At 39.0% G+C, this 27,478-nt stretch overlaps 1 protein-coding gene across 2 annotated transcripts; it reads left to right on the top strand.

The window, feature by feature from the left end:
• PCMTD1 (protein-L-isoaspartate (D-aspartate) O-methyltransferase domain containing 1) lies at positions 1-27,478 on the top strand. Of its 2 annotated transcripts, XM_048507891.1 has the most exons (7): positions 1-75; positions 1,363-1,788; positions 3,408-3,510; positions 17,715-17,886; positions 20,573-20,593; positions 21,780-21,903; positions 24,623-27,478. In XM_048507891.1, the coding sequence occupies exons 2-7, from the start codon at positions 1,482-1,484 to the stop codon at positions 24,991-24,993; spliced, it is 1,098 nt and encodes a 365-aa protein (XP_048363848.1). In that variant the 5' UTR covers positions 1-75; positions 1,363-1,481; the 3' UTR covers positions 24,994-27,478. The 2 variants fall into 2 exon arrangements, with proteins under 2 accessions (XP_048363848.1, XP_048363849.1); XM_048507892.1 differs by lacking the exon at positions 20,573-20,593 and having other exon boundaries at positions 6-75.

Genomic DNA, 27,478 nt, shown 5'->3' with positions numbered 1-27,478 from the left:
TATGTTGGAAACAATAAATTTTAGCAAGTTTTCTTGGTAGAGGTACCAAAGCATCTTATAGAAGTTTTCTTTAAGGTTAGTACTACATATAAATTTCATCCCCCCCCCCCCCAAATTCTATCTCAGACTTCCAGCTCAATACTTGAATCAACTTTTCATGCCCATGTTAACATACATTCCTTTACTCTCTCAGTTTTGTTTCTCTTAACAATAATACTCTATGTATCATAATTTATATAATTAATCCTATTTTTTCATCCTTACATAGGGCATCCCAAAGTTCACATTTTTGTGTTTCAAAACCTACTTTCACATCTTGCTTATATTTTTCTTTAAGATGATAGTATAGAAACTATTGGCATTCATCACCTCTAACTTTAATTTCATTTCTTTCCATCAATTTTTGTTCGCCTATAGGTCCCTTTAGAATATCCTTATATTTCAAGTATTCAGTAGCCCCATAGGTCTTAATACTTCTGCTTCTTGAGTGGTAATCCACCAAATGGTTTTTATTATCATCTGTGTCTTGTAATCCTCCCATACTCTTCCTAATCCCTTTCTTATACAATGATCATTGAAGCCTTCATGCTCCTTAACTTTCTGGTACCACAAGTAAGCATGTCATCCACATCTTAGATCATTTATTTATTTTCTAGCGGCATGCACTCTTTGAACTAGACTAGGACAGCTGCTTGATAGTTGAACTTAAGAGTTGGGAGACCATGTTTTTGGCTGTCATATAAGTTTTTTATAACTAATCCTTGGTTTTCCCCCCTCCCACATGAAATGTGAAAACTCCTTCCATATTTTGAAGCACTTGAGATTATTATAGGGATGGCTTGAAACAAAAAAAAACATTTTTTATTTGACCGCTGCAATTCTTCCTAACAAAGTTTTAATGCTCATTAGTTTTCAAGGTCATTTTTAATTTTTTTCCATATCAACTCTTTTCCCCGGGAGAACAGATCAGTTGTAATTGTGGAGTACATCCAGGGCCCGCTTGGAGGTTGGCAATCCTACAGGAAATTCCTGAGGTGACTTTTTGGGCCAGCTGTGTATTCTCGGGCTAACCTACCTCACAGGGATAAAATGGATGAGAACTGATGTAAACTGCTGTGAACTTTATTATGGAGAAAGACAATCATAAATACAACTGAGGAGGGATGTACGTAAAAAGTTGGTGTGTGGGAAGAGCAGTAGGAAGTAGGACAAGGAAGTAGTTTGGAGAGGGGATACAGCATAAAATCATACGATAAACTGTAAACACAATTTAATATCATTTTTTTAAAGTACTAAGTGATCTGTGCATTAAACTAGTTGTTTATGTCTTATGAAAATAAAAGCATTTCATATTTTTTTTAGGATTCCCTTGCAAAGCAGTGTCAAAAACCACAGGATTTGATCCATTTCTGCATGGCAATGTCAAACAAGCACCTGCTAATGCCTCTCCAAAGTTAATCGAGTTGTTTGAGAAAATCATCATGGGAGGAGCTGTGAGCGCAGGAGAAGACAATGACGATTTAATTGATAACTTGAAAGAAGCACAATATATTCGCACTGAGAAAGTGGAGCAAGCCTTCAGAGCTATTGATCGTGGTGATTACTATCTGGAAGGATATAGGGAAAATGCATATAAAGATCTGGCTTGGAAGCATGGAAATATACATTTATCAGCGCCTTGCATTTATTCTGAAGTAATGGAAGCACTGAAACTTCAGCCAGGATTGTCTTTTCTTAATCTGGGTAGTGGAACTGGCTATTTAAGCACTATGGTGGGATTGATATTAGGTAATTTCATTTTAATTTTTGAAATCATGAATGAACATGATATACACAATCTTGGTAACTACAGTGAAGTTCTCATTCAGTTTGGTAGGGTTTTAATAGAAGTTCCAGTTAAATAGTTCTCAGCTAGTCTCAAAAATCTAGCTGCACATTATGTCTGCTCTCATTATTTAAAAAATGCACTGTTTTAAAATCATCATGTTTAGAAGACATGGATAAAAATGCAAATAACACAGGAAGCAATAATGCGATTTTTCAAATTTTAAGTGAGAGATTTGGGATAGAAAAATACATTGGAGATTATTCTTCATGGTAAAGTAGCAAGGCAGCTGTCTCACTGCTCCCTCTTGTGGGAAACAGTGGTTTTTGTGAGTGTAAAAGATTATGTGAATGCATACTCCTAGTGTCGGAGAATTCTCGTATTGCAGCTTGTTGAGCAACCATTTGGCAAATACCATCATTGTGCAAATGCTGATATTACTAGTCCTCCCCCCCTTTTTTTCCCTTTTGATACTGATGGTGATCAATTCTGCATAGGCCTGACACATTTTAAATGCATTTTTATCCCACCCTAAACTTAGAGGTCTCAAAGTGGGTTACAACATGTTACAACATTCTGTGTATACCATGTAGATACATTGATTCAGAGAATCAGACTCTTGCCAGTAGTACCTTCTTGAAACACACTGAAAGAATAAAGGCTTACTTTAAAGGCCCTTTTTAATGCAAGTTGTTTCAGAATACTCTTAACAGCTCTGCTAAAAGAGAGATTATGGAACCATTCATGCATTGACAAACTTTTCAAATAGTTTTTATCTAAAAGAAAATTCTTACATGCATCTCACTAAACATGATTTTCTCAGTGAATCAGCTGTTTATTTTCTTTTGATTCTTAAGGCATTGTGTCTTATGGCCAGTTCATAGAAGACATTATCTTCTCCCCGCACTGTCCCATATGGTTAACAGAACTATACAATGTTTGATGCAGTCTCAGCAGTGAACTTAGTGCTTGAAAAGATACTGCTGTGATTTGTGGAAATGGCAGCTCTTTGTATTTCTGTACAGCCTAGTTCACTATTCCATTTCTCCATACTGATGTGTACATTTATGTAGTAGCAGATGTGTGAGACCAAAAAAAGTGGAAAACATAACCTGGAAACTGGCCAATAATTACACTGTATGCAAAGAAAGAATAACACTAGTTCTCTTCTACTTCCCTGCCACTTTTTTTGGGCATAATTTTAAGAACCTTTGGTTATTGTACTCTGGTGCTATCCTCCTTCTATCCCATGCTGGTGACCTGGAGAGACCCACCAATCCTGATTTTCTCCATATTCCAGCTTGGTTTGTTTGAAGTGGTCTCAGCCCTTTGCAATTCATTTCTTATTCTGAGCCTACTGAATGAGGCCATTAGACTTCCTTCTATCTAACCCCACTTTGCCTCTGGATAGTATAAAGCTCTGACTCTGAAATTCCTGCTGTTCCTGGACATGGAAACACTTCTATCAGTGTTGTTTAGTTCTCAGTGTTACTTTTAATATTGCTGCTAGACTTCTTACTTAATAGGCAAAGTTACTAATGGTTCTGTGAGTTTTACATTTTTACTGATTCTTGATTTACAGGTCCTTTTGGAATAAATCATGGAATAGAACTTCACCCAGATGTGGTAGAATATGCAAAGGAAAAACTGGAGAGCTTCATAAAATATAGTGATAGTTTTGATAAGTAAGTATATTCTCTGCTCAGTTCTTGTTGTGGCTATAATATGTTCTTTTAGTAGCCATAAAATGTACAGGGTTTGAAAACTTCCATGTTCATTATTGAAACAGTTTTGCAAGTTTTGTTTTACCATTCTAAGGGTTTTCATGACAAAAAAGGTGTGTGCATCTCTAAAGTTTGAATTGTATATATTCCATTGAAATGAATGGATGTTGTACAGCAATTGCATTATCATTACTTTTGGCCTGTCTTTCATGACATAAATATGTACCATATCTTTTGACTTTTGGCCTGTCCTTTTATGACATAAATATGTACCATATCAATGTTGTCCTGGGAATGTTTCAGTCCCTCAAAATATCCATCCCTTTCCTTGCCAGACCCTGTCCAGTGTACATGTACCAGTAGTGCAGATTACTGTGCACAGAGTACTGACTGTATTATCCTTTCTTATTGGAAGATAAAAGGTGGACTTACTAAGAAATATCACTGAGATTTAGAGTCAATTACATAAGGACTGTTACAGAAAATAGTTATAGAAAAATGTGTAGTAAACAATAGTATTGAGTTTCTTTTGCTGTTTTCTTGTTTGTCATTTGTTAATAGTGAAAATGAAACCATCTACATCAGTGGTGGCGAACCTTTGGCACTCCAGATGTTATAGACTACAATTCCCATCAGCCCCTGCCAGCATGGCCAATTGGCCATTCTGGCAGGGGCTGATGGGAATTGTAGTCTATAACATCTGGAGTGCCAAAGGTTCGCCACCACGGATCTACATTTTAAATTCAGATTTTATTAATTAGACTGTATTTCATGTATGTGGTGATTGCTGATTTCTACTTGGATTCTATATTGATATCTTCTTTCTCAAAACTACCAGTCTTGGTCATACCACATTGTCATATTGATGATGGAAAGCATCCATTCTTCACACTGAATGCTATCTAGTGATGCACATTGTACCAGTGAAAACCCAAATGTTTACATACTATTTCACAATTGTACATGTAATGAAATTACCCTATTTAAGGCCCATATTTCCTAACACTCCCTGCCTCTTGATTCTGAACATCCTGAAGGAAGATATAAAGGTAAGGTGATATTAAAGAAGTACTGGAATCTGGAATCCTAAATCTTTGGGATTAGGTTAAATTCTGACACCAGTTATGAAGAGGAAACTGCTGCCTTCAAAGAAAAACATCAGTCTTGCATTACTGCATGCATGATTGCCCCACTCTGCCAGACTGAAAAAATGCTTATGCTAGTCACATTTATACATATACTTCCTTCCACCTTACTGTCTGATCATTCCAGAACTTCCATATGTATGTATCTTCTTCCTGAAAAAAGGATTCTTGTGATGGTGCACTGAACTTTGAAACTTTGAAACTGACAACCTTGCAAAACCTGTTTACAAAGTATCTGTCATCAATGAAGATGAAATTATATCCACCATCCCAAGAGCCTATTCATGCTCCTCTGCATGTTGTTTGGAGGCCAGAGCATCTTAAAGGAAGAACTACAGGAATCACAAGGCTTAGAGGTTCAAGAGACTGACGTAAAGACTCATGCAAAGGTTTTCATCATTGTACAGAACATAGTTTACAGTGTTAGTGGTAGGAAGCGATGACTTCAAAGTATCTAGGATTTACCAATGTTTTTCAATTGAAAGAAATTGTTCAGTTATTGTATAATGCAGGACAAATCAACGAATCCTACAACAGGATCTGCAGTACAATCAAACTTAGTGTGTTGTAGGTTTGCGCACTTTACGTATGACAACACTAACAAAGCCAGCATAGTCTGTAAACACAACTTCACAGCTTGGCAAAGAGATTCCGAACTAGAGATTGGGCTAAAGAAAAACTTCAGCAAGGACAGTGTTACAGATCCAAGATGTTGTGGAGGGAAAGTTGCCTGCTACACTAAGAGTTGTTTAATAAATGTACAGATGACAGTTGCTACAGACTCTGTTGCTACAGAAGTGGTCTACCTCCTAAAACAGAAATGATGCAGGAGAAGTTGGATTCACTGCAGTCATACAAACAGTAGAATTAATCCTGAAGTAACAAATCAAAGCATCAAGCTATGAACAAGGTGCACTGAGGAAGGTCCAGAGGTGTATCAGCGACAACACTTGATCAGCATTATGCTTACTATTGGTGAGGCATTGCTCTGTGAACCTGTGGAACTCATGGAACTGAAGTAAGCAAAAGAAGAATACTAAGGCTTCTGGACTGTATGGTTTGATGGCCTGCACCCATTCTTAAAGTTTCTGAAAGTTATAGGGAAGCATATCAGTACTCTTGATTTACCGTATTGAAAGGAAGAAAGCTGGGGCTTAGAGCTGCAGAGCAAGTGATTGCAGGGAAGCCTATTCAAGAGGCATGAGAACACACAAGAAAACCTTGCAGGCGATGGCAATTTTTTTCTTCACAGCTGCTTAACTACTTTGATAATGAGGACGGGGGAAATCTGGGCATAGTGATGTGGAGGGTCCTGGTCATTGCTTGGTTCCAGACAATTCAAAGATGTCATGGAAGTATTTGTGGCATCCAAAGACAATTCCAACTTCAGACACTGGTGGACCTAATTTGAAAAGGTACATATTCTTCTGTTTACTTGTGCTCATAAAGATCCTTTCCAAGGTTTCTGGCTTGGTGATGGGCTAAAATTGCCTTGGTTGCTTTTGCTGGGAGCAGAAACAGAGAAGTGTGATCCTGTTGATACTTCTGGACCTCTTGGTGGCTTTAGATACTGTCAATCCTATCATTCCTCTGGATTGCCTTTTGCGGTTGGGACATGGATGCACCAAGCTGTGGTGGCTTCATTCCTGCCTGAAAGACAGGTTTAGCTTCTTAGCCTGTTGGCCTCTAGCATCCCACAAGGTTCTGTCTTAGCCCTGCTCCTTTTTAACATTTACATGAAGTTACTAGACGAGGTCATCTAGAGAACTGGCCTGAACTGTCGCCCATATGCAGGTGATACCATTAAGTCAGTGGAAACTATGAACCAGTGCCTGGATGGATAAGGGCTAATAAACTATAACGTAATCTAGACAGAACTGTGGTGCTGCTAGCAGGAGGAAGGAAGGATTGACTCATGAATTGTCTTGGTCTGGATGGATTGCACTGTCCCTAAAGGAGCAGGTTCACAGCTTGGGAGACCTAGGAGTGCTGCAGTGGCAGGAAAGCTTTGGCTGGTAAGCCAGTTGCATATTTCTTGGGCAAAAAGATTTTACCACAATAATATACGCCCTAGTTAAGTGGCATTTAAAGTAGATTACTGCACTGTAGTCTACATAGTGCTTCTCTTGAAGACTATTTGGGGACTACAATTGGTGCTGAATGCTGTGGCCAAAATGCCGATTGGGTCGATCATTGGACCATATCACTCCAATGTTGTTCCACTTACAGTCCTATTCTGCTTCCAGGCCCAATTCAAGATAATGGTATTGACCTTTAAAGCCCGATGCAGTTTGAGGACAGCATACTTTTAAAACTGCTTTGTTCCATATAAACCTATTTGACTACTACAGTGATCTTAAGGGACCCTACGTGGATCCCCTTTAACATCTGAGGCTAGATTGCTGGAAATCCAAATCATGATCATGACATCAAAATTATAGAATCCCCTCCCCAGGGAGATTCATCTGTCCTCTTCTATCATTGTATTCCACCAGCTGGTGAAGACTTTTCTGTCGGGTTTGATATTTCCTAACTGACTTCCACTTGCTCTCCTTTGGGGACTGTATTTTAGAGAATTCATGTAGTATGACAAAGCAATACAAAATTATATGGAAAAACCCTGGGTACCTTAGGCAGGGACTTTCAACCTGCTATTCATGATGCACAAACCTAACCCAGGACATACCATTATCTCAGGTTTGGCACTATTACTGTGGGGATGTCTGGTTATGTAGACTCCATCAGACATTATACTATCAGTACCCCTTTAAGATGTACGTCACTGTGACATAACTGACTTCATAGGAAACTATAATCTGTAATAGAAACTAGTAAGGAAACATTCTACCCTCCTGAGACATAGTATTATAGAGAAAATTGGGTTTTCCCTTACACTGTTGGGGAATATACAGTATGAAAGTTCCGAATTAGAATTCATCAAAAACATACCTATCATTCTGGCTTTAAAAATGACTTTGATTTCCTCACTGAAATCTGTAATAGTTGTGCAAAACTCACTTTTTGGAAGTTTAATTTGGCTGTTTTCAATAGGTTTTATAAGTTCATACCTCTGTACCAAAATGACTTAATTTTCACTTACACCATTTGTTTAGGTAAATCTCTTACTTTCTTCACCATCTAGCACAGGGGTAGGGAACCTGTGGCTCTCCAGATGTTCAGGAACTACAATTCCCATCAGCCTCTGTCAGCATGGCCAATTGGCCATGCTAGTAGGGGCTGATGGGAATTGTAGTTCCTGAACATCTGGAGAGCCGCAGGTTCCCTACCCCTGATCTAGCATGTGGAACTTCTAATTCTGATGATTTTTAAGATAGGATTTGTACCTACCCTTTTACTTCAACACTGCTTTTTCTCCCTTCACTTAGATTTACCTTTAAACAAGTCCAAGCTTTGGCTCCCTCCACAACCAATTTCATAACTTTTCTTCAGCAGGATTTTTTTTATCACATACCTGTCTGACAAAGTGGGGTGTGACCCACAAAAGCCCATGAGGAATGTTTTTTGTCTTAATCTAAAAAGGAAGGTACATATGTATGAAGCTAACTCTGCCTTTGGGAAGATCCCCAAAAATATTCTGGAGGATGTCAAGGCACATAGAGTTTTTCACTTCTGTAGTATACAGCTGAGTAACATAAGAATTGCTAACAGTAAAAACCCTAACTTATTAAAACCCTGAATCAAATAGATATTTTTGGTCAGCTTCTAAAGACAGGCAAATAGGTTTTTATGACACTATTTCTGTGGATCACACTCCTTCAAGTCACACCATTAAAATTCTGACTGGTTCTCAGCTTCATGGGTATTGTTTTCTATACCCCATTTTACCCCTCCCCCAACCTGTAATGGCTGAGCAGGTTTTGAGGTTAACATTAAGTATATGTACTTCTATGTATCAAAGTATTCAAAGGTGCTGTTTCTGTATTCCATTGACACCCAGCATGGTGTAGTGGTTTAGAGTAATGGACTCTAATCTGGAGAACTGGATTTGATTTCCCACTCCTTTATATGAGTGACAGACTCTAATCGGTTGCACTGGGTTTGTTTTCTCTGCTCCACCTCAAGGAGCCTACTGGGTGACCTTGGACTAGTCATGATTCTTTTAGAACTCTCTCAGCCCTACCTATCTCACAAAGTGCCTGCTGTGGGGAGGGGAAGGGAAAGCAATTGTAAGCTGTTTTGAGCGGCATGTAAAAACCAACTGGGGATGTAAAAACCAACTGCTGACAGGGACGGGGAGGTCAGTTGTCGGGCAGGAGCCGACCTGCAGCCGCAACTCAACAGCAGGTAGCTCAGGCAGGTATCATGGCTGCAGCCAGCCTCCCTGTCAGCAGGGAGACCGGGGCGTACAGGAGCTGGTCTGCGGCTGCTGTGCCCACCTGAGCAACAGTGGAGGGAACCATCGGGCACTGGCCGGGTCCCCAAAGGTCCCGGCCAGTGCCCGGTGCCACCCCTCCCACATAATCAAATGCCATGCGCCTTGCAGTAAGCCACTTTTTATAACCCATGGTATATATAACCATGGGTTATATACAATTCTTATAAAATATAACCTACAATTCTTATAAAATATAACCTGCCTTCTGTTACTCTGTGGTGTAGAGATTTATGTGCACACCAGATAGGAGTAGAAATACTTATCCAAAAGCCCTAAATATCATTGTTTCTTTAACTGGTTCAACAAGGTGTATAAAGACATTTCAAAGGAAAATTGCTTAAGTGTGTTAATGGTTATACAGTCAGATGGTTTATCTTACTACTTCAGCTACCAAATAAATGTACTGTAATTTAGCATATTCTTAGTCTGTTTCTTTTGTAGATGCATAGCATGTTTTGACAAGAGACATGCAACCATACATTTGCTACGTTTGTATATTTCTCATGGAACAAAACATATTAATGTAAATATGATCTGAATGCATAACATGGACCTTTAGCTTGTATATGGGAAAAAATAGACTTCATCATTTTTTTTTAAAGAAAAAAGCTTCGGATATCATTAATACTTTGTGTGTCCAAAAATGGATTTCTGTATTCATTCTTTGACTTCTAAATGAATATTTACTCTGGGACAAAACTTTCCTGCACTTCTGCCTTCCTAGAGATATCTGTCTTTCAAAAACCATTTAGTGTTGTCTAGTAATCATTTTTGTCATCAGATTAAATGTCTGTTTTTGCAGAAGTTTAGATTTCCTTTTGAATGGGGACTTAATTTAGAGAACCAAGAAGTACAATGTTTCAGGAAGGGGGGGGGGGGTGTTCCTTTTTTTTTTGGCTTCTGTTGGAAAGATTGTTTCAGGCAGCAGTATAGAAGGTGTGTTGATTCCAAGCTATACTTTTGGAGAAAATTTTATATATTTTGATAGCTACTTTATCGTGACTTTGAGAGATAAGGAATATCTTTCCTTTGTTGATATAGGCCATTTCAGATAGGGATTTTTTAAAAAAAAACTACGGAAGGATCCTTATGGCATTAGAGCAGAAGTAACAGTTTCAGGCCCCTTGTCATTTTATTGAAGGGGAATGTGTTGTCTTTTCTGCTCCCAGTCAGCTTCTAGATGTAGAGTGCTCGTCTTCGAGGGAGAGCAACAGGCCAAGCTAGGTTGTCCACCTTCTATCAACCTTTCAAACCCCCAAGTGTGCAAGCTGATGTGATCACTACTGTGCAAGAAAGCCTACATTTCGTCTGTGAACTATATGAAACTGTCACTGTTCTACTAAAGAAATTTCTGCAATGGTAAGAGACCCGAATCATAGTATTATTTCAGGGATAAGTCTTAAGGGTAAAACACCCTCTCATAAATTAGGTAAGAGAGAAAGTCAGTTTTCTGACATCAGTCTTTCAGCAATGTTCTTTACCTCTGATGGCGTTCTGAGGTTCTGACAGCTCTGTAATGGCTATGAAAAGAAGTTCTGGAACTGTACATGGAATTCTCTGAAAATAATCCTTCATTGTACTCCACTCAAATTAATATTCAGTTTTACAACTAAGATATAAACTATCAAGGAAAGGAAACAGAAACATCATTGCTGAATTCTGGAAATTTCCATTAATGGCAGAAGGCAATCTGGCACAACTTTACTTGTTCAGCAAAAGATAATTCTTGGATTTTTTTTCATGGTAATATCACAACTCTATTTGGAAACTTCTTCATTTATCTGCAGATTCAACAATGGAAGAATTTCTGTATATTCCATAGTGACTTTTAAGAACTATTTGAATAATTATTCATTTTTATCTGAATGATAAATCCACATGCATAGAAGTATTGCAGAGTTCACAAAGAAATGGCAGACAGATGTTGCTTCTACTCAGGCTTCATTATTTTTAGATTTTCAGAATAAGAATAATGAAAGTGTGCAGGAAAATTCCAAGTGGTGGCAGTATGGATCAGGTAAAAAGAAGTTCTGCCCAGTGATGAATATGTTCAGTCTACCTAAATGCTGCAGGGTGTGATTGTATTGAAGTGTGCACCAAGCTTGGAATTGTTTCTACTTCAGTTGAACAGACAATAATTATTCATATTTCTAAGAAGTACAGATCAAATTTATAGATTTTCATCCGCCAAATACAGTTGTCTGAAGAAAGGCAGGTGGGAATTTAATTCATAAGAACAGGCTGTGGCCAAAGCTCAGACAAGTACAGCTTTCAATTTTCAGGACAAGCATCAGCATCAAGTCAGTGCAGATCACGAACTCAAGGAAAGGGTTGGATCCACCTAGCTCATTTCCCCAATTTACAGTATACACTTTAGTTAACTAAAATCATTGTCTTGAATTCCGTATGCCACCAATATGAGAAGCTGGCAGAAGCAGTCGTCTTTTTACCTCCCCATTCTCCTAGTAACTGTCTTTGAACTTCAAAAAGCTGATACAGAGTTGGGGGACTTGTATGGATGAAAAGCCATTCAGCATGTAGCTGAATGGGAACTTGCCTCTCTGGCATCTTATGTCACATCTGATTAGAATTCACCCCAGTATGTCCTGAGCTTATGTGAAGTCATATATTTTAAATTCAAAGGCAAGTAGATTGTGAAAAATACATTTGCCAACATGATAGTGGCATATTTGAACAGAATGTAATCTGTAATTCATAATGTGACACTGTTCTTCATAATGGTTCTTCCTTTTCTGATTTTGACTAAACCATGTGTAATGGACTAATAAATATTCTTGGTATGCAGTCTTTGTTCATTAAATTTGTTTGTTTTCAAGATCAAATTCTTTTTTTTTTATTTGCCCTCTTCAGAGTTCCTTTTCTAACCATATTTAAACACCTCTGATCCTGAAAAATGTAATTATTTCACTTTTACAATTGTAATCATATTAAAATGGCATGCATAAAACCATCTAGCATAAATATTGTGACTATTGCCATTTGATGGAAATACAGAAGTTCCTTATTTCTGTCCAGAATTCTTACAGTATCAAATCTTGGTTTGCCATGACAAAGTTGGGTATAATTTTTTTCTCTTTGTGAAGCATCACTAGAGAACCAGCCAGGATTAATTTGGGATGTCTGCATTCAGACCACATGAAACCATAATTAAACTGGGTTTAATAAATCACATCCTTCTTTCAGGTCCTCTTTTGATAAGACTCTAATGTACTCTAATTAGTAGAATGGCCTGCATTCCCATAATCTCACTAACCATAGTTAAACCATGATTTTATGCTATTTCTAACCTGGGCAGTAAATATTTTTTTAAAAATGTAAAACTAAACCAGAATGGGAATCTTCCGTACTTTCTCTGTAAATTTTTTCTGAAAACGGGTGCCATAGCTAAGAAGGAACATGACTGAGCTGAGGCACACCTAGTGGACTTCATGGTGGGATACTGCAGGGAAAGCTATGGAAGGGTTCAAGTTGGCAGGTGTGCCCATACTGTGAGAAGCCATCCTTCAAGAATGTGTATCCTGGACTATGTAGGGCATTATCAGTAAGCATGCTGAATTTCACCCAGATGCAAATAGGCAGTCAATGTAGATGACATAGAATAGGGGTGATATGGGGTGCATTCACTATCCATTCTACATCCAATCTGTTGGGTCCACCTACAAGGGCAATCCCACATAGTGCACCTTGCAGTAACCCAGTCCTGAAGCAGAGTTCAGATATGGAAAACGTTTTCTGCACTAAACACAGCTGGAAGAAGAGATTTCTTTTAATTAATTCATACTGTTTATGTCTTCCTGTGGAAACCTGGCTCCCTTATTAGCTGTTTCCAATTTTAGCACTTTCAATGTAAGCACAATGCTGAATACATTTTTATTTCCATTTAATGTGCATATGTGCAGATGGGTTTACTAACAAAAATATGAAAGGCAGGAAATTACCAATAGATGTGAGGTGTAACTTTTCTTGTCTGCCCCAGCATCTGTAATTTATATCTGTAGACAATCAAATAATTCCACAGAGAAATAAAACAGAACTCCAGTAACACAATGTAGACTGACAAAATATAGTGCAGCATAAGCTTTCATGAGTCACAGCTCACCATCAGATGTGACAGTTGTGTTTTTCCAGATTAAATTGTGATCTAAGAATTAATTAGATTTTAAATCTTGTGATAGTTTTTGTGCTGTCAAATTAAATGATATGCACCTTTTAGAGAGAGTTTCTAGGTATCTGCTATTGAATCACTCTCCAACCTAGCAGAGCAGATGGCAGGAACTGGCTCTGTTGTGTTTATTCCAGTGGCATATATGCCCAGGAACGGGGGCTGTACCTCTTGTTCCCAAGCGCCACTAATTTGGTCATGGGGGCACAAAATTTCCCCCACCATGTGACTAGGTCCAGTGCGAAGATGACGAGGCAGCAGGCAGTCCTGCTTCATTGTCTTCGGGCTCCCTTGGCCCCACCCACGTCATCATTGACATGGGCAGGGCCGAGGATGCTGCCCTCCCAGCCTCCTGGGCTGCTCTGGGGAGAGCAGAAGAGACTGCCGTCCTCTGAGAGGTACTTTTATAAGCACTGAGGCCGGGGGGGGGGGGCTCGTGAGCATGGCCATCCCTGAGCCTTGCCCCAGGTGCAGTTGGGGGGGGGGGGCTCCCAGATACAATTTGCCTCCGGTCACCATTTCCTCCAATACGCCTCTGGTTTATTCCAAGGGCAGCCTGCCTATGCAAACTAGCTCTCATCTGCTCCATAATAAGTATGAGGCAAAAAACACTGTCCCCGAACTTTAGGACAAAGTTTTATTGATAAAGTTTGCCAAAAGAGAATATTATGGTTATTTTTCCTTTTTGTTTGACCACAGTACAAACTGGGCCTTTCTTCTTAAATACCTATTAGGGCATTGCAGGAAGACCATCACTTCTGATTGTATTGCATATGAGCTTTATTTGTTTTAGAGCACATAAGATTGTTGAATATGGTGTTGGAACCCATAGTGTTTAATTTATGATTAAAAGCCTTGTATGTGAAACTTTTGATGAACTGTAAGAGGAATTTACAGAGGCTGTCCTCTTATCCATGTGGTCTTATTGTGTATTGTCGGCAAAATGTTTTCAGTGTTGCCTGATTGCCAAAGTAACTAGAGAAGGCAGCTTCTGACATGATAAATTTCCTACACTAGGACTTCCATGTACAACGTTGTGTGTATATCCTACATTGTATACATGTCCCTTTTTGTTGCATGTACATTCATGGGAGCCTTCTACCTAACATGGTTTCCCATCAAGCTTAGGAAAATATGAAACTATTTTATATGAAAATGCAGTATGCACAATCTACAAGCCTCCTACCTAAGAAGCTGTGAGCATCATGTGAAAAATGGCCATTTTCCATAGTTCAAATATAGGTTGTTCTGGCTATTTTGTAACAAAAGAAGATCTATGGCTACCAATCTTGATCCTCCTTGATCTCAGATTGAAAATGCCTTAGGAGACCAGGTTCTCAGGAGCAGCAGCAGCAGCAGAAGGCTATTGTTTTCACATCCTCCATGTGAGCTCCCAAAGGCACCTGGTGGGCCACTGCGAGTAGCAGAGTGCTGGACTAGATGGACTCTGGTCTGATCCAGCAGGCTAGTTCTTATGTTCTTATGTTAATAGCAACTAGCTGATAGCTGTTGCCAGTACCAATACCTCCATTATCTTAAAAGCTTTTTACTTGCTGTCTTGAGGAAGGCAGGCAGAAAAGAGACAGCAAGGCTTCGCTCGTTAAGGCAGTAGGATTCAATGTGCTGAGCCAGAAAAGCTTTCAAGGTGAAGTGGGATCTTTGAAACTGTAAATCATGCACATATGCATTACAATCGAACCCAAGTTAAACACTTTTGTCCCATTCATTTCACATGTTTAACTCTCTTGTTAAAACATCGTACTAACTCTTATAATACTGGAAAGTATTCAACTCTTGCTGGATTGTATTGATGGCAAATTAGCTGTTTGGTGTATTGTAAAGATAATGCAATTGAAATATATGAAATAATTTCCATTCATTACAGGAATCTGTTTTATATGTTCTTTTCTACATTGACATCCTGCAAAATTATAAAACAATGAGAAAGATGGACAATACAATAAATAAAATGTCTCTCCAAAATTCTAATTGCTGTGCTCTGACAATTAAAACAAATATTTGTGAGAATAAATCTGACACCATGAGTCTTTGTTAAGGGTAGAATCAGGATAAAAGCTTTTTTTAAAAAAATCAACTGAGTTATTGATAAAGTATAAGCTTAACATATTGGAGTAGATGGAAGGGTTTATGCTATTTTGCTGGTTGCAGTTGGGGAGGAAAGGCAACAACTATTCTTCATAGCTTCTGGAACAATTTGATATTCTAGCTGCTACATGTATTTTCTGGATTAGACATACTTGTGGCAGAATTTTACATGTGGCATAGATCACTGAATGATGCAATTGTTGAATAAGTGCTTCTGACTTCCAAATGTAAACAGTATTTTACAATGTTTCTTGAATTTTTGTTTTATTGCTTAATTTATATACTAAAATCCTTTTTTTTTTGGTACTTATGTGAATTTAGCATTCTCGCCTGTGTAAAGATATAAAACTTCTGGAAATATTTAAGTCATGGGGATTGCTGGGGGGGGGGGGGACACCAGATTTTTCCCCATCCCCTTCCAGGAAAAATGTGGGGGTTTAAAAAATTTTTTTGCAATACTTACCTTCTTATCAAACCTGGACTACTTTTATGGATTTAACAACATAAAATACATAATTCATATCTTAGCATTTAAAATTTGTACAGGTTGGCATGTGTGTGGAATTTAAAAGTATAAATGTGTATTTCTGTAAGAAAAATTACAAGTATATCTAGTACTTCAGAAAAAGTTGGAAACTGATATACCTTATGTTACCATAAACCATGTATCTTCAATCTGAGATTTAGGAAAAATTAAACTTTTAAAGTACAAAACAATTTCTGTAGTAATCAAAATGAAGTATTTGGACAGACGGACTTTCAGACAATTACAGTAGCTAGGACTATCAGTATGTTTGGATATTAAGTCAATATGACATTGAAAACACTCAAGTCTTGAATAATGCATTATAGAATATTAATTATTACCCAAATTATTTAAATTTAAACAAAAATTGTTGAAAGTGTAGTATTGTATCTGTAGAACAGATCAGAAGTATCATTACTGTAATACTGTAGAATGTAGATTGATTCACACAATAGTTTTCATACCACACATTTTAAGTAAAATGTTATCTTTCATTTCAGTCCTGTGGGGACTCAGGTGGTTTTTTTCCAGTGCTGTGACCAGGGCAAATCCCAGGTCCCATGCTGTATAGTGCCTCAGATTCACTCACTTCCTGTGGTGAGGGGGAGATGCCAGATGGGCTGGGAGGTGTTCTGGGGGGCCTGCCACAAAGTCAGGAAAAGTCTGATGCACCCCAATGACTCTTAAGCTGGCAATGTTTCCCAAAAGGGAGAGTAGCTTTCAGGAGTGCTGCACAGGCCAGGAAACCATTCCCCCAGTAGGAGCCTCAGGAGCTGTCAGTGCCAGCTGGGCTAAACAGAGAGGGCAATTGTACCCTTCCCCTTGGTGCTTGGATCCGCTGCCAGTGAGGGCGGGCTAGTGGACATGAAGGAGGGGAAACAGGAAGTGAAGGGTAGGAAACAGGAAGGGCAATCAAGGGAGAGGCAGAGGGAAGGGTTCTGGGAAAGACAGAGGACACTGAAAAATAATGGGCAGATGAAATGGGGCTTATTGGAAGGTGGAGTGAGCCAGAGGGGGAGCAGATCTAGTCCCTTTAATGTAGCTTTGCCCTGGTGGCCAGGGAGGAAGGGGACTAAGCTGTACTAGAGGAGGAGCGACTGACTGGCTGGGGGAAGAAGAGCCTCAAATACTGCGAAACACAGTTTCCTTAAATAATGCTTAATAAACATTTGGAACAGGTGGTTGGGATTTGAGAAGTACAATTGTTTCTAACAGGGGAGGCACCACGCTGAAAAAAAATTCGGTATGTTGTGGCATGTGTCTCAAACTTATGACTATGGTAATTGTACACTATTCATTGCCAAGAGCATTGAAAAACTTTGGGGTTGGACTGATAGGCAAAAGCTTTGGAAAGGGCTTCGTCCTCCCAAGGGAAGAGGATGGGAAGAATAGGGCCTACATTGAACCCCCATGGAGTGGGGAGGGAAGAAAGCAGGCTCATACCATTCTACCTTATGTGGAGTTACCAACTAATAGTGGAAACAGCTCCCTCCCTTACAGGAGCCACTGGCTCAGTGTTGGTCACCCATCCACTGAGACTTTCCCAGGTGGTCTTTATGGCATATCTTCCTGTGGAACCGTTTGTCCTTTGAACAATAATTTTAAATTTTATTATATGGCTTTTTTTTTCTTGGAATCTACATAGCCTTGAATATTTAAGCATATTTAACTGGAATAAAGTCTAAAGAGATAGAATATATAGAATATGCATATTCTTGATTACAGATATGCCCCTCTGAAATTCTACTACAGTTTAGTGCTTTTCTAAAGTTATAGATTCAGAAATCTGAAATGTTTGTCCTTTTCTAGGTTTGAATTTTGTGAACCTGCCTTTGTAGTTGGCAACTGTTTGCAGATAGCGTCTGACAGTCATCAGTATGACCGGATTTACTGTGGAGCTGGAGTCCAGAAAGACCATGAGAACTATATGAAAATCTTACTGAAAGTTGGAGGCATTCTAGTTATGCCCATAGAAGATCAGGTGATTTTTTTTTTAAAAAAAAGTTTTCCTTGCCATACTTTTAAATGTGGTGATATAAAATGTAGTAGTTGCGTGCAGCCTCTTTTTCTGAATTACTTCTCTATTGTCAGTTGCCTCAGTTCAGTGACTACAAAGGTATTTTGTAAACCTAAAACCAGGCAATGGCATAATACAATTTATGTGCCATATATAGCCTTCTATTGCTTGTTCTATAACCTCCTAAGAAATTCCTAGGATTGCCTCATACAAAGATGCTATTCCTTCAGTAAATATTTTACAATCTATTCTGACAAATCCTTTCTCTGGTTCTGTAATAATGATGACATACCATGTAAAGTGACAACGCTGTGCAGACAAAAATAAGCTAGTGATTAGTTGCTCTCTTGCCCCTAGTCTGTAAATAAGTATTGCATCTGTGTTTTGAAATTGTGTGCAGCCTTGTGTACTGACATTCTTCTGATAATGTTAATTGATGCTGAAGGTAAGCCATGGTAAGCATCGGTCCCCAACTTTTTTGAGTCTGAATTTTGAAATTCTGATTCAGGGTGGTTGGTGTGACCACAACATAGCTGCTGAGGAAGGTGAAGTCGAGCAGAAAATGTCAGGGAGTTAGGTTATGCATAACCAGCATGAGATCCAGCATGGTGTAGTGGTTAGGAGTAGTGAACTCTAATCTGGGGAACTGGTTTGATCCCCACCTCTTTTGCATGAGCAGTGGACTCTAATGAGGTGAATCTGGGGGTCTGATTCCTTGCTCCTCTACATAAAGTCTGCTGGGCGACCTAGGGTCAGTCACAGTTCTCTCAGACCTCTCTCATGCCCATCTACCTTCCAAGGTGCCTGTTGGGGAAGAGGAAGAGAATGTGATTACATGGCATCAAGGGGAGAAAGACAAGGTATAAAACTTACTCTTCTTGAACTCATGAGAATGGCTCTTTAACATATTGGACAGAAGCTGTGTATAACAGGATGCATTTGAAAATGTTCATATTTTAAAAAAAATATTTTCTTGCATACTCACAATAACTGTACATATTGAACTAGCTCAGAAGTGCTCATCAGGCAGTATCTGTTTTCACTTTGTTTGCAACTAACACACGTATGTAAAGGAAAACCTGCTTCTTCTCTTGGCTATTCCCTAATCTATTCTCTCACAGGCCAATACACAACTTCTAACCTGTACTATTATTTGTCACAACAGTTGATGCAGAAGAGCTGGTGACAGCTCATGCGCTTGTGTATAGTAAGAGAAAGATTGCAGATATATTTTGATAGGAACATAAATGATTTTTGAAAAGCAACCAACATTTTATGTAGTGATGCTGTTAATAACTTCCACCTGAATTATAAAATTACATTCAAATTAGGAAGCTCTAATGTCAGTAGAATTTTGTTTAGTCATGTTAAGTATTTTAGCTGGGCAGCCCAGTCCTGTTTAATCAGAATTTAATTCCGCTATATTTTTAAAATATACCATTGCTATTTGCACAGGTAGAGTGCTTTACATAAAGCTGCTGCCAACATTATAACATATACATAAAAAAACAAAAAAGGCCAACCTGGCCATTTCCACTTTTTAAAGTCACTTAGTGGGTGCCAGAAAAGGTGTCACTGGGCACCATAGTGTCCACATTTACCACATGGAGGACCCCTGAATTGGTGTATGATTATTAATACGTACTACCTTTTCAGTAATTTGTAACTTTGTGATCAGAATTTTTTATACAGAGAATTTCTTAACTTGGGTTCATCTATTGTAGTGTAGTCCCTGTGGCTGGATGCAAAGTAATCTAAGGCCGTTTCCGCACGGCCATGATTGGGATTGGGTCGGCGTACACGACGCCGACCCAACCCCCCTGGGACCGTTCGCACGAATGGTCCCAGAAACAACCGGGAAGACGGCACCGTGGAGCGCTGTCGCCCAGTCAACCTACTGTCGTCGCGGCCGTCTGGCGCATCGCCGAGGCCTGGTGACACGCCCCCCTGCCCTGCGTGACCGCTCCGGCGTCACAGGGCGGGGGGATGTCCCCAAACCTACCGGCGACGTGCTGGGCGATACAGCGACGTGTAGATCGACAGTTAAAAGAGGGGGGGGGAGGAGGCCTTCGGGCCGCTGCCATTTTACTGCGGCAGCAGCTCGAAGCCCTCCGTTTTCCGTAAACACCTATTCACAGGAAAAGCCAGGTCCGGAGAAAACGAATGACTACCGGTGCCACTTGGGAGGCGTGAGGGCGGCGCAGCTGCACAGCAGCTGCGCCCCCTGTGCAAACAGCTCCCTGGGGACAGCGTTTTTGCTGTCCCCAGGGCGCTGTTAATGGCCCGTGCGGAAAGGGCCTAAGATTCAACTAATAGAATTGCATGAAACAGATGGACCAATTTAAAATTCCCACAGAATTTTATTATGCAGCACTTTCGGATCAATATAGGATTCTAGTCAAGGGAAAGGTAACTAACTACATGTAACTTGGAAATTGGCCCTAAAAAGTCTACCCACTGGAAACTACCAATTTCTTAAGGTAAATATCTACAGTAGAAGTCAAGGTTAATACTTGAAATGTACAAACACATTGGTACATTTTCTGCCTCAGATTTCAATACATTTTCATTGTCACTAGGACAGAATGTTTTGAGAAGCATGAAACTTTGAGTGATACAATGATACTTAGTACTTATTTTTCATTCATAGATCTCAAAGGGCTTTTCTACGGTGAGTATAATTATCTCCATTTTACAGATGGGGAAATTTAGGTACACTGAAACATGACTTGCTCAAGCTGACTGTATCCCTTATAAGCCTGCTTTGCCGTAAAAATAAACAAAGTACTTTGTAAGCATTACTAGCAATTAAATTGTCATATAAATGCTTTATAGTTTCTCAGTGTAAAACAGTGTTACATCATTATTGACTGGAACAAAATGAACGTTCTTTTCCTAAATTGAGAGGTTTACATCATACCACTTTTGTTCAGTAATGACTGATGACAGTTACTTAAAGTAAAAAACACTGTACTGAAGCAAGGTCTTTTGAAATAGTTGTAGTGTTGGACTTCCCAGAGGGTATTATTAAGAAAACACTAGATGGGTACCATTCATTTCTTAGATCTGTTAGGATATCCCAATATTGAGGAGCAAAAGTAAAACTGGAAATTGATGTACTCTGATCTTATAATTCTAAATTTCTAATACCACAGGAAACCCTGTTAAGAGAATATGTGCACTATACTCTTTTCCAGAAAAAGATAACTGTAATTTTGTATATTAATGTGCCATTTTCTGGACTTTCTTTGTAGTAGAATGCTCCACTGAGATCCTGGTACCTACTTAGAACAACTAGGTAGGCACTAGGATCCCCATGGAGCATTCTAGTACAAAGAAGGTCCAGGAAATGGTGGATTGATATACAACTTTACTGTAACCTTTTTGTGGAAAAGAGTATAACAATGTGAATGTTTATCTTCTGATCTGTGATCTGCAGCTGTTTAATTGTATATCTTTCACTTCTGGGTATTATTTCATGCCATAGCAGGTTCCTGGAGAAGTGACACACAAATTCTCTAAATAAATATCACTACATGCATTAAGTACTCATTGTTCCTAGGCAATTCATGGGTTTGCATATATCAGATTTCAGTAAAAACATTAGCAAAATAACTGTGCTGCCTTTGTTTATATAAATATTAAATAATTTGGACATGTAAACTTTTACACACTAAAGATACGCGATTATTTTTGTAGTTAGCCAATGTTTCTACAAGGAAAGAAATTAAATCTTTTTGTAGAACGTAATATACTTGATTCACCATTTTTAAAATCTTTTCTTTTTAATAATGTAAAAAATTAAACAGTTTGTTTAAATTTGATTCTATTTAACTATTTTCAATGATTCCCTGCAGCTAACACAGATTCTAAGAACCGGACAAAGTACTTGGGAAAGTAAAAATATCCTGGCTGTTTCATTTGCTCCACTTGTGCAACCAAGCAAGAATGACAGTAGCAAAAATGATACTGTGGGATTGCGTAAGTACTGCTCACCGTGCCTTTACCTTTTGCGTAGCACAGCTGCTTGCTGGAAAGGGTGCTTAGGTCAATGTGTCTAAACACAGTTGTATCTGAACGACTTCCTTAGCAAAACAACTGAATTCTGATGGGTCATCTTTGATATTAATATAAAAGGTAGTCGAAAAAGGATGTATATGCAGTCATTCCCCTGGTACATTATTCATGCTTTCCACAAACTGCATTTAAATTGGGGTGCTGTGTGGTTTCCGGGTTGCATGGCCGTGTTCTAGCAGCATTCTCTCCTGACGTTTCGCCTGCATCTGTGGCTGGCATCTTCAGAGGATCTGATAGTAGTAAAGGAAAGCAAGTGGAGTATATATACCTGTGAGTAAAGGTCAATAGGTGAAGGCGTCTGAATATTCAGATACTCACAGGTATATATACTCCACCTGCTTTCCTTTACTACTATCAGATCCTTTGAAGATGCCAGCCACAGATGCAGGCGAAACATCAGGAGAGAATGCTGCTAGAACACGGCCATGCAGCCCGGACACCACACAGCACCCCAGTGATTCCGGCCATGAAAGCCTTCGACAATGCATTTACATTGTATGCCGATATATCATATTTCATCTCTTTTCCCTTTTTTGACAAGATAAATGTTATCTCTTGCTTTTATGACATCTCAGTTCTCAACTTTTCCCTTTATTTTTTCAGTGAAAATAATGGATGCTTATGATTTCCTTTTTTTAAAGACACTCAGACTTATGCACAAATGCAAATTGTTGCTGAGTATTTCCAGGTATTGTCCTGACCAGCATAGCCCCAAGCTAGCCTGATCTCATCAGATCTTAGAATCTAAGCTGCTCAGCCTCTTAGAAACACTGGTCATGACACAAAAGCAGGCAGTGGCAAACTACCTCTGAACATGTCTTGCCTTGAAAACCCTATGGAGTTCCCATAAGTCAGGTGTCACTTGACAGCACCTCCCCCCCCCCCCCCCCTTGGTATTGGCTTGATCACCCAGTAAATCCCATGGAACAAAGTTTTATTGCTTTCTTCTTTCAGTAGCCCAAAATGATATCAGCTTTGGGGAGCATGAGGAGGGAATTGAAGTCAAAAGCTAGGGATGAAATAAGCCAAAATCATCCCATGCTTAGTCAAAACTTTCCACAGGATCTAAGCCAGAGGCTACTTCAAGTTGATGTGCTACCCTATGAATTATAGCATTCCTTCTTTGTGCTCCACTGTCCATCTCAGAATAATCTTATAGCCTCCATTATATTAATTTGCGTGGATGCGGAAGGACCAGACCTGGGGCCTGACAACAAGGTACTCTGCTGAGAAACAGATGAGACATAGTCCATCACTCTGAGCCCCCAAAAGGCAGATCCACAGCCCCCGACAGTCTGCGTTAGACTGATGTAGCGTAGTTCTCTGTGCCCTGAGTAAATTACATTGTTCAATGCCATGGCACACCCAGAGTGGTCACAGGGAACTGCTCACTGATGCGGAAAGCCCCAAAAGCCAGAGTCCAAGCTGTCCAGAAAAGCATCACATTAATAATTTGCATATTCTGCAAAAACTCATGGATATGCTGTACATTTTTTAAATTCATTTTTAATTTTAGTTTTATACATTGCCCATCCCAAAAGGGCTCAGGGCAACAACAACATGTTAAACCTACATTTCAGGTAAAAATTATAATTTTAAAAATACTCACCATAACTGTAAAGATAGCCCAAAGGCAGGACCTGCCTGCTAAAAATCCACCTTTATTAACATATAGAGCCAGTATGGCTCTGTGTAGCCAGAGCTTCTGGAGCACTTGCACTTGTGTTCAGCCTGTCAGGGGTGTGTGGCCTCTGGGGGGGGGGGGGGCACTGCAGATAGGCCTGGGCATCATTTTGCCCTGGGCTCTGATTCCCCTTCCAATGCCTCTGCCTCGTTCCCCCTGCCATGGCGGGAAGAGAGGGGCCTGTCAAAGTCTTGCAGAAACCTCGCTCTAGCTGCCATGGCAGGGGGAGTGAGAAGCAGGGTGAAGAGATCAGGGTGAAGAGATCAGGGTGAAGAGATCAGGGTGAAGTGGACCAGGCTGCACCCTGTTCAAGGCTCAGATCCAGCTGGATCCAAACCCAGCACAGGTTTCAGAGATCCCCTGTCCACCTCCATCAGAGACCCTGCGGGGCCACGGATGGAAGTGGGCAGGAGAAGCTGGCTGCTGCATTTCCCACCCTAGATTTATACTCGAGTCAAAAAGTTTTCCCAGTTTTTTGGTGCAAAATTAGGTGCCTCGACTTATATTCGGGTCGACTTATACTCGAGTATATACAGTGTGTGTGTGTGTGTGTGTGTGTGTGTACATACACATATATGCTCGCTGTGGTACTTGGGTTTTAAAGACTTCTATCATGTGACATTGCAAACACTGTCACCTTTTACTTTTTCCCCACTGAAGAGTAGACTTGGCAGCTAAATTGTTATTGAGAATCTCTCAAGGAGAAGTCTAATGTCTGTTTAGGCATGCTGAACTATCTGCATTCTTGAATCCTAGTCAGTATAGATGACTGTGTGATTTATGCACTGTTAACTTGTGCTATCATATATTTCATAGTATATGAGTCTTAAATAAATGTTAAATTGCCCAAATGTTTTTCTCATCTTTTTATATTATTGCTTTTGCTATCTTCATGCTTGACCTAGAGGCTAATTCTTCTTTTTTACATTTTTGTTTTAGCCCCCTGTGCAGTTAGGAATCTACAGGACTTGGCTCGGATCTATATTAGGCGCACTCTTAGAAACTATATAAATGAGGAGATGCAAGCCAAAGGTGTTGTCCAGAAGCCACCACCAAAACGTAAACGCAGAAGGTGCCGCAGGCGCAGGATTAACACCTATGTGTTTGTAGGTAATCAGCTCATTCCTCAGCCACTAGATAGCGAGGAAGATGAAAAGATGGAAGAAGACAGCAAAGAGGAAGAAGAGAAAGATCACAATGAAGTATTGAAGCCTGAAGAACCCCCACGAAATCTCTTGCGGGAAAAAATAATGAGCTTACCACTCCCTGAATCACTAAAAGCCTACTTGACATACTATAGAGAAAAATAGCTTGTTTTAAGTAGAAGTGATAATGCTGACTTGTTAGTTCCATTATTCTTGAAATGTAGCATTTACTAAGAAATAGGGGGACAAATACCAGTAGTCTTTCTGCAAGACTAAAGTGCAGTGATGGAATGAAACATAACCTGTCTTAACTTTGCTACAAAGACTTGCATTCAGCAGTAGACTCCTGTTTTAGATCATTTTTTTTGTTAACTTTTGACAAAGATGTTCTTTTAACTCTGATAGGAATATATTCCAAAGTCGTACGCAGCACTGGTTTGCATGATAAACCTTTTTTTTTGCCCAGAAAAATTTGTATTGATGGACCCAAATAAAATTTGTACCTGTGAACGATTGAACAAATATGTTAGACATCAGTAGGATCTGTCTGCATTAATCGTCTTAGGAAAGTTTTTGAACTTGTGGACATTTCTCATCTCACATTGAATGAGAACCTTATTATTTTACCATGGCTACGTTGCAATCATTGTTACCGTCTTGATGTAAGTGTATTCCAAGGAATACGTGTGTGCAATAACTTTGTGTGCAGACACTGAATGAACTGGCTTTAATGAAATATTAACATTTAAGTTCAGTGATGTCAGACAACCCTGCTGTACTTTCTGTTGTATCTCTTGCCAAAAGATCTCAAGAAAAGTGGCTTGCTTCTCTCAGAGCCTTAATAATAAAAAAAAGATTATAATGTTTTTTTAAAAAAACTACTTCAACCCTATTTTGTTAGCTCCAATCTGTAATATTCATAAAGATTTCTGAACTTTTCACCATTTATGGACATTACTTTTGTTTTCATGGTACAGAAAGCATATTTCATATGTAGAAGACTGTAATTTAGGTTTCAACTACTATATTTAGTCCTTAAATAGAGTAGAATATGTTTTAAAAAAATTAGCCAGTACTGCTTGTTTGCATAGTTGTAATGGTAGCATTTTAAGGATTTGTTCAGCAGGTGCACTTTAAGTGGATTCTGTTCCTTATTTATCTCAGATAAGACAAGGTTCCTATATTTGCTATCAATTTTCTTTCTTTTTGAACTTAATTGAGTTGCAAGCTTGGAGACTGATACTGCTTTGTTCCAGCTGCCAATTTTGTTTCTGTTCAATGACATTGTTTGCAGGGGTTACTTTCTTTTTGCATGATGGAGAGTCTAATTTTTGCTAGGTTTATAATTCTAATATTTTGTGTAAAATATCCATGGGATAGTATGGAATTCTAGATATGCTGTACAAACTGTTGCTGTTAAGTACTCATGATCTGTTAGGGCCCAATCAAAAGCATTCCTTCATGGAGAAAATTCCTGCAAAACTTACTTCTGTGGTTATATCAATATCAAATGGAACATCCTTAAAGCAAATACAATCAGGACATTTGAGCATTCATATATTCCACCCAATCTGCCATTTGTAGATGGAAATCAGTCCAACTCAATCTGATGGTCATATTTTGTGATATCCGCTTTAAAATAATGGGCTGAATCTAATGCTTCTGTGAGCAGAGTGATTTTAATGATTTTATTTCTATTGGCTTCCTCTTGTCCCAGCAGCCATACATACATAGACCATAAAGTCACTGCTGTCCTGGGCAGAGTAACATGCAGTAACAAGAATTGGAGCAACGGGAATCTCTTTCCCTCTCTTTGCACAGACAGACCTCAGATATGTGACATTTATTCAACATGTGTTAGAGGGAGAAAGAGCAAATAAGGTTGTTTCTTGCTGCAATTTCCAGGCTTCTAGAGATCAGGAATCTGATAAAAATAATTTCCATAAACATAGTCTTTTGCAGAAACACTGGATCCCACACTCAAAAACATCTTACTGGACACAATCTATGGATTATAAGTTTCTGCTTTGTATGCTATTTAAAGTTTTGCCTGGCTGATTGAAAATTCAGCTCCATTAAAAGGAAGCTGATTGGTTTGCTAACCAGCATGTTGAGTTGGTTTCTGAAAATTACTTAAAACAAATGAACCTACTTGTTATTGCAATTAATTGTCCCAGCCTTCTTTCAAGGTTTGAGAATTGACAGTTTCCTAAGCAAGGGTACAACGGCAGAAGTTCTAAAGGTTGGGAAAACGTCACATCTGTTCTGTTTTAAATAGAATGAAATTTTCAGCATTCTGAGATTCAGCTTGTGTCTTTTAATCTTGAAATGCCATATACAGTTCTCTGTGCATTTAAAGTGCAAATGATTAAAAATTATTTAAGGAGAAACTTAACACAGGAGGCTTTTGAAGAATGACTTCATGCATTTTCCCCTTTTGTTGTATTGTTCTGATGGACAATAAGCGAGTCATTATGTAATTATCTGTTATGTAATTTTTGGTGTCACGGAAACAATGCTTCTTTTGTGTTTGTGGATTTATTTCACATTCTTGAATTTATATTCACTTTTAAATAAAAGCATAAAATGAAAAATGAATCCAAATTAAACTTTTTGGCATAGTTACAATAAAATGTTTCTGGTGGTTTTA

The sequence above is a fragment of the Sphaerodactylus townsendi genome, linkage group LG09 (assembly GCF_021028975.2).
Source record: "Sphaerodactylus townsendi isolate TG3544 linkage group LG09, MPM_Stown_v2.3, whole genome shotgun sequence".
In the NCBI taxonomy this organism is placed as follows: Eukaryota; Metazoa; Chordata; class Lepidosauria; order Squamata; family Sphaerodactylidae; genus Sphaerodactylus; species Sphaerodactylus townsendi.
Note: the sequence above shows the minus strand (reverse complement) of the source record. Positions and strands in the feature narration are given on the sequence as shown.

Excerpts from the sequence above, each read along its gene's own strand:
- PCMTD1 (XM_048507891.1), top strand. The coding sequence starts at position 1,482 with ATGGGAGGAGCTGTGAGCGCAGGAGAAGACAATGACGATTTAATTGAT. Across the intron at positions 20,594-21,779 it reads TCTCAAAGGGCTTTTCTACG|CTAACACAGATTCTAAGAAC; the intron begins GTGAGTATAATT and ends GATTCCCTGCAG. Across the intron at positions 21,904-24,622 it reads AAATGATACTGTGGGATTGC|CCCCCTGTGCAGTTAGGAAT; the intron begins GTAAGTACTGCT and ends TTTTTGTTTTAG.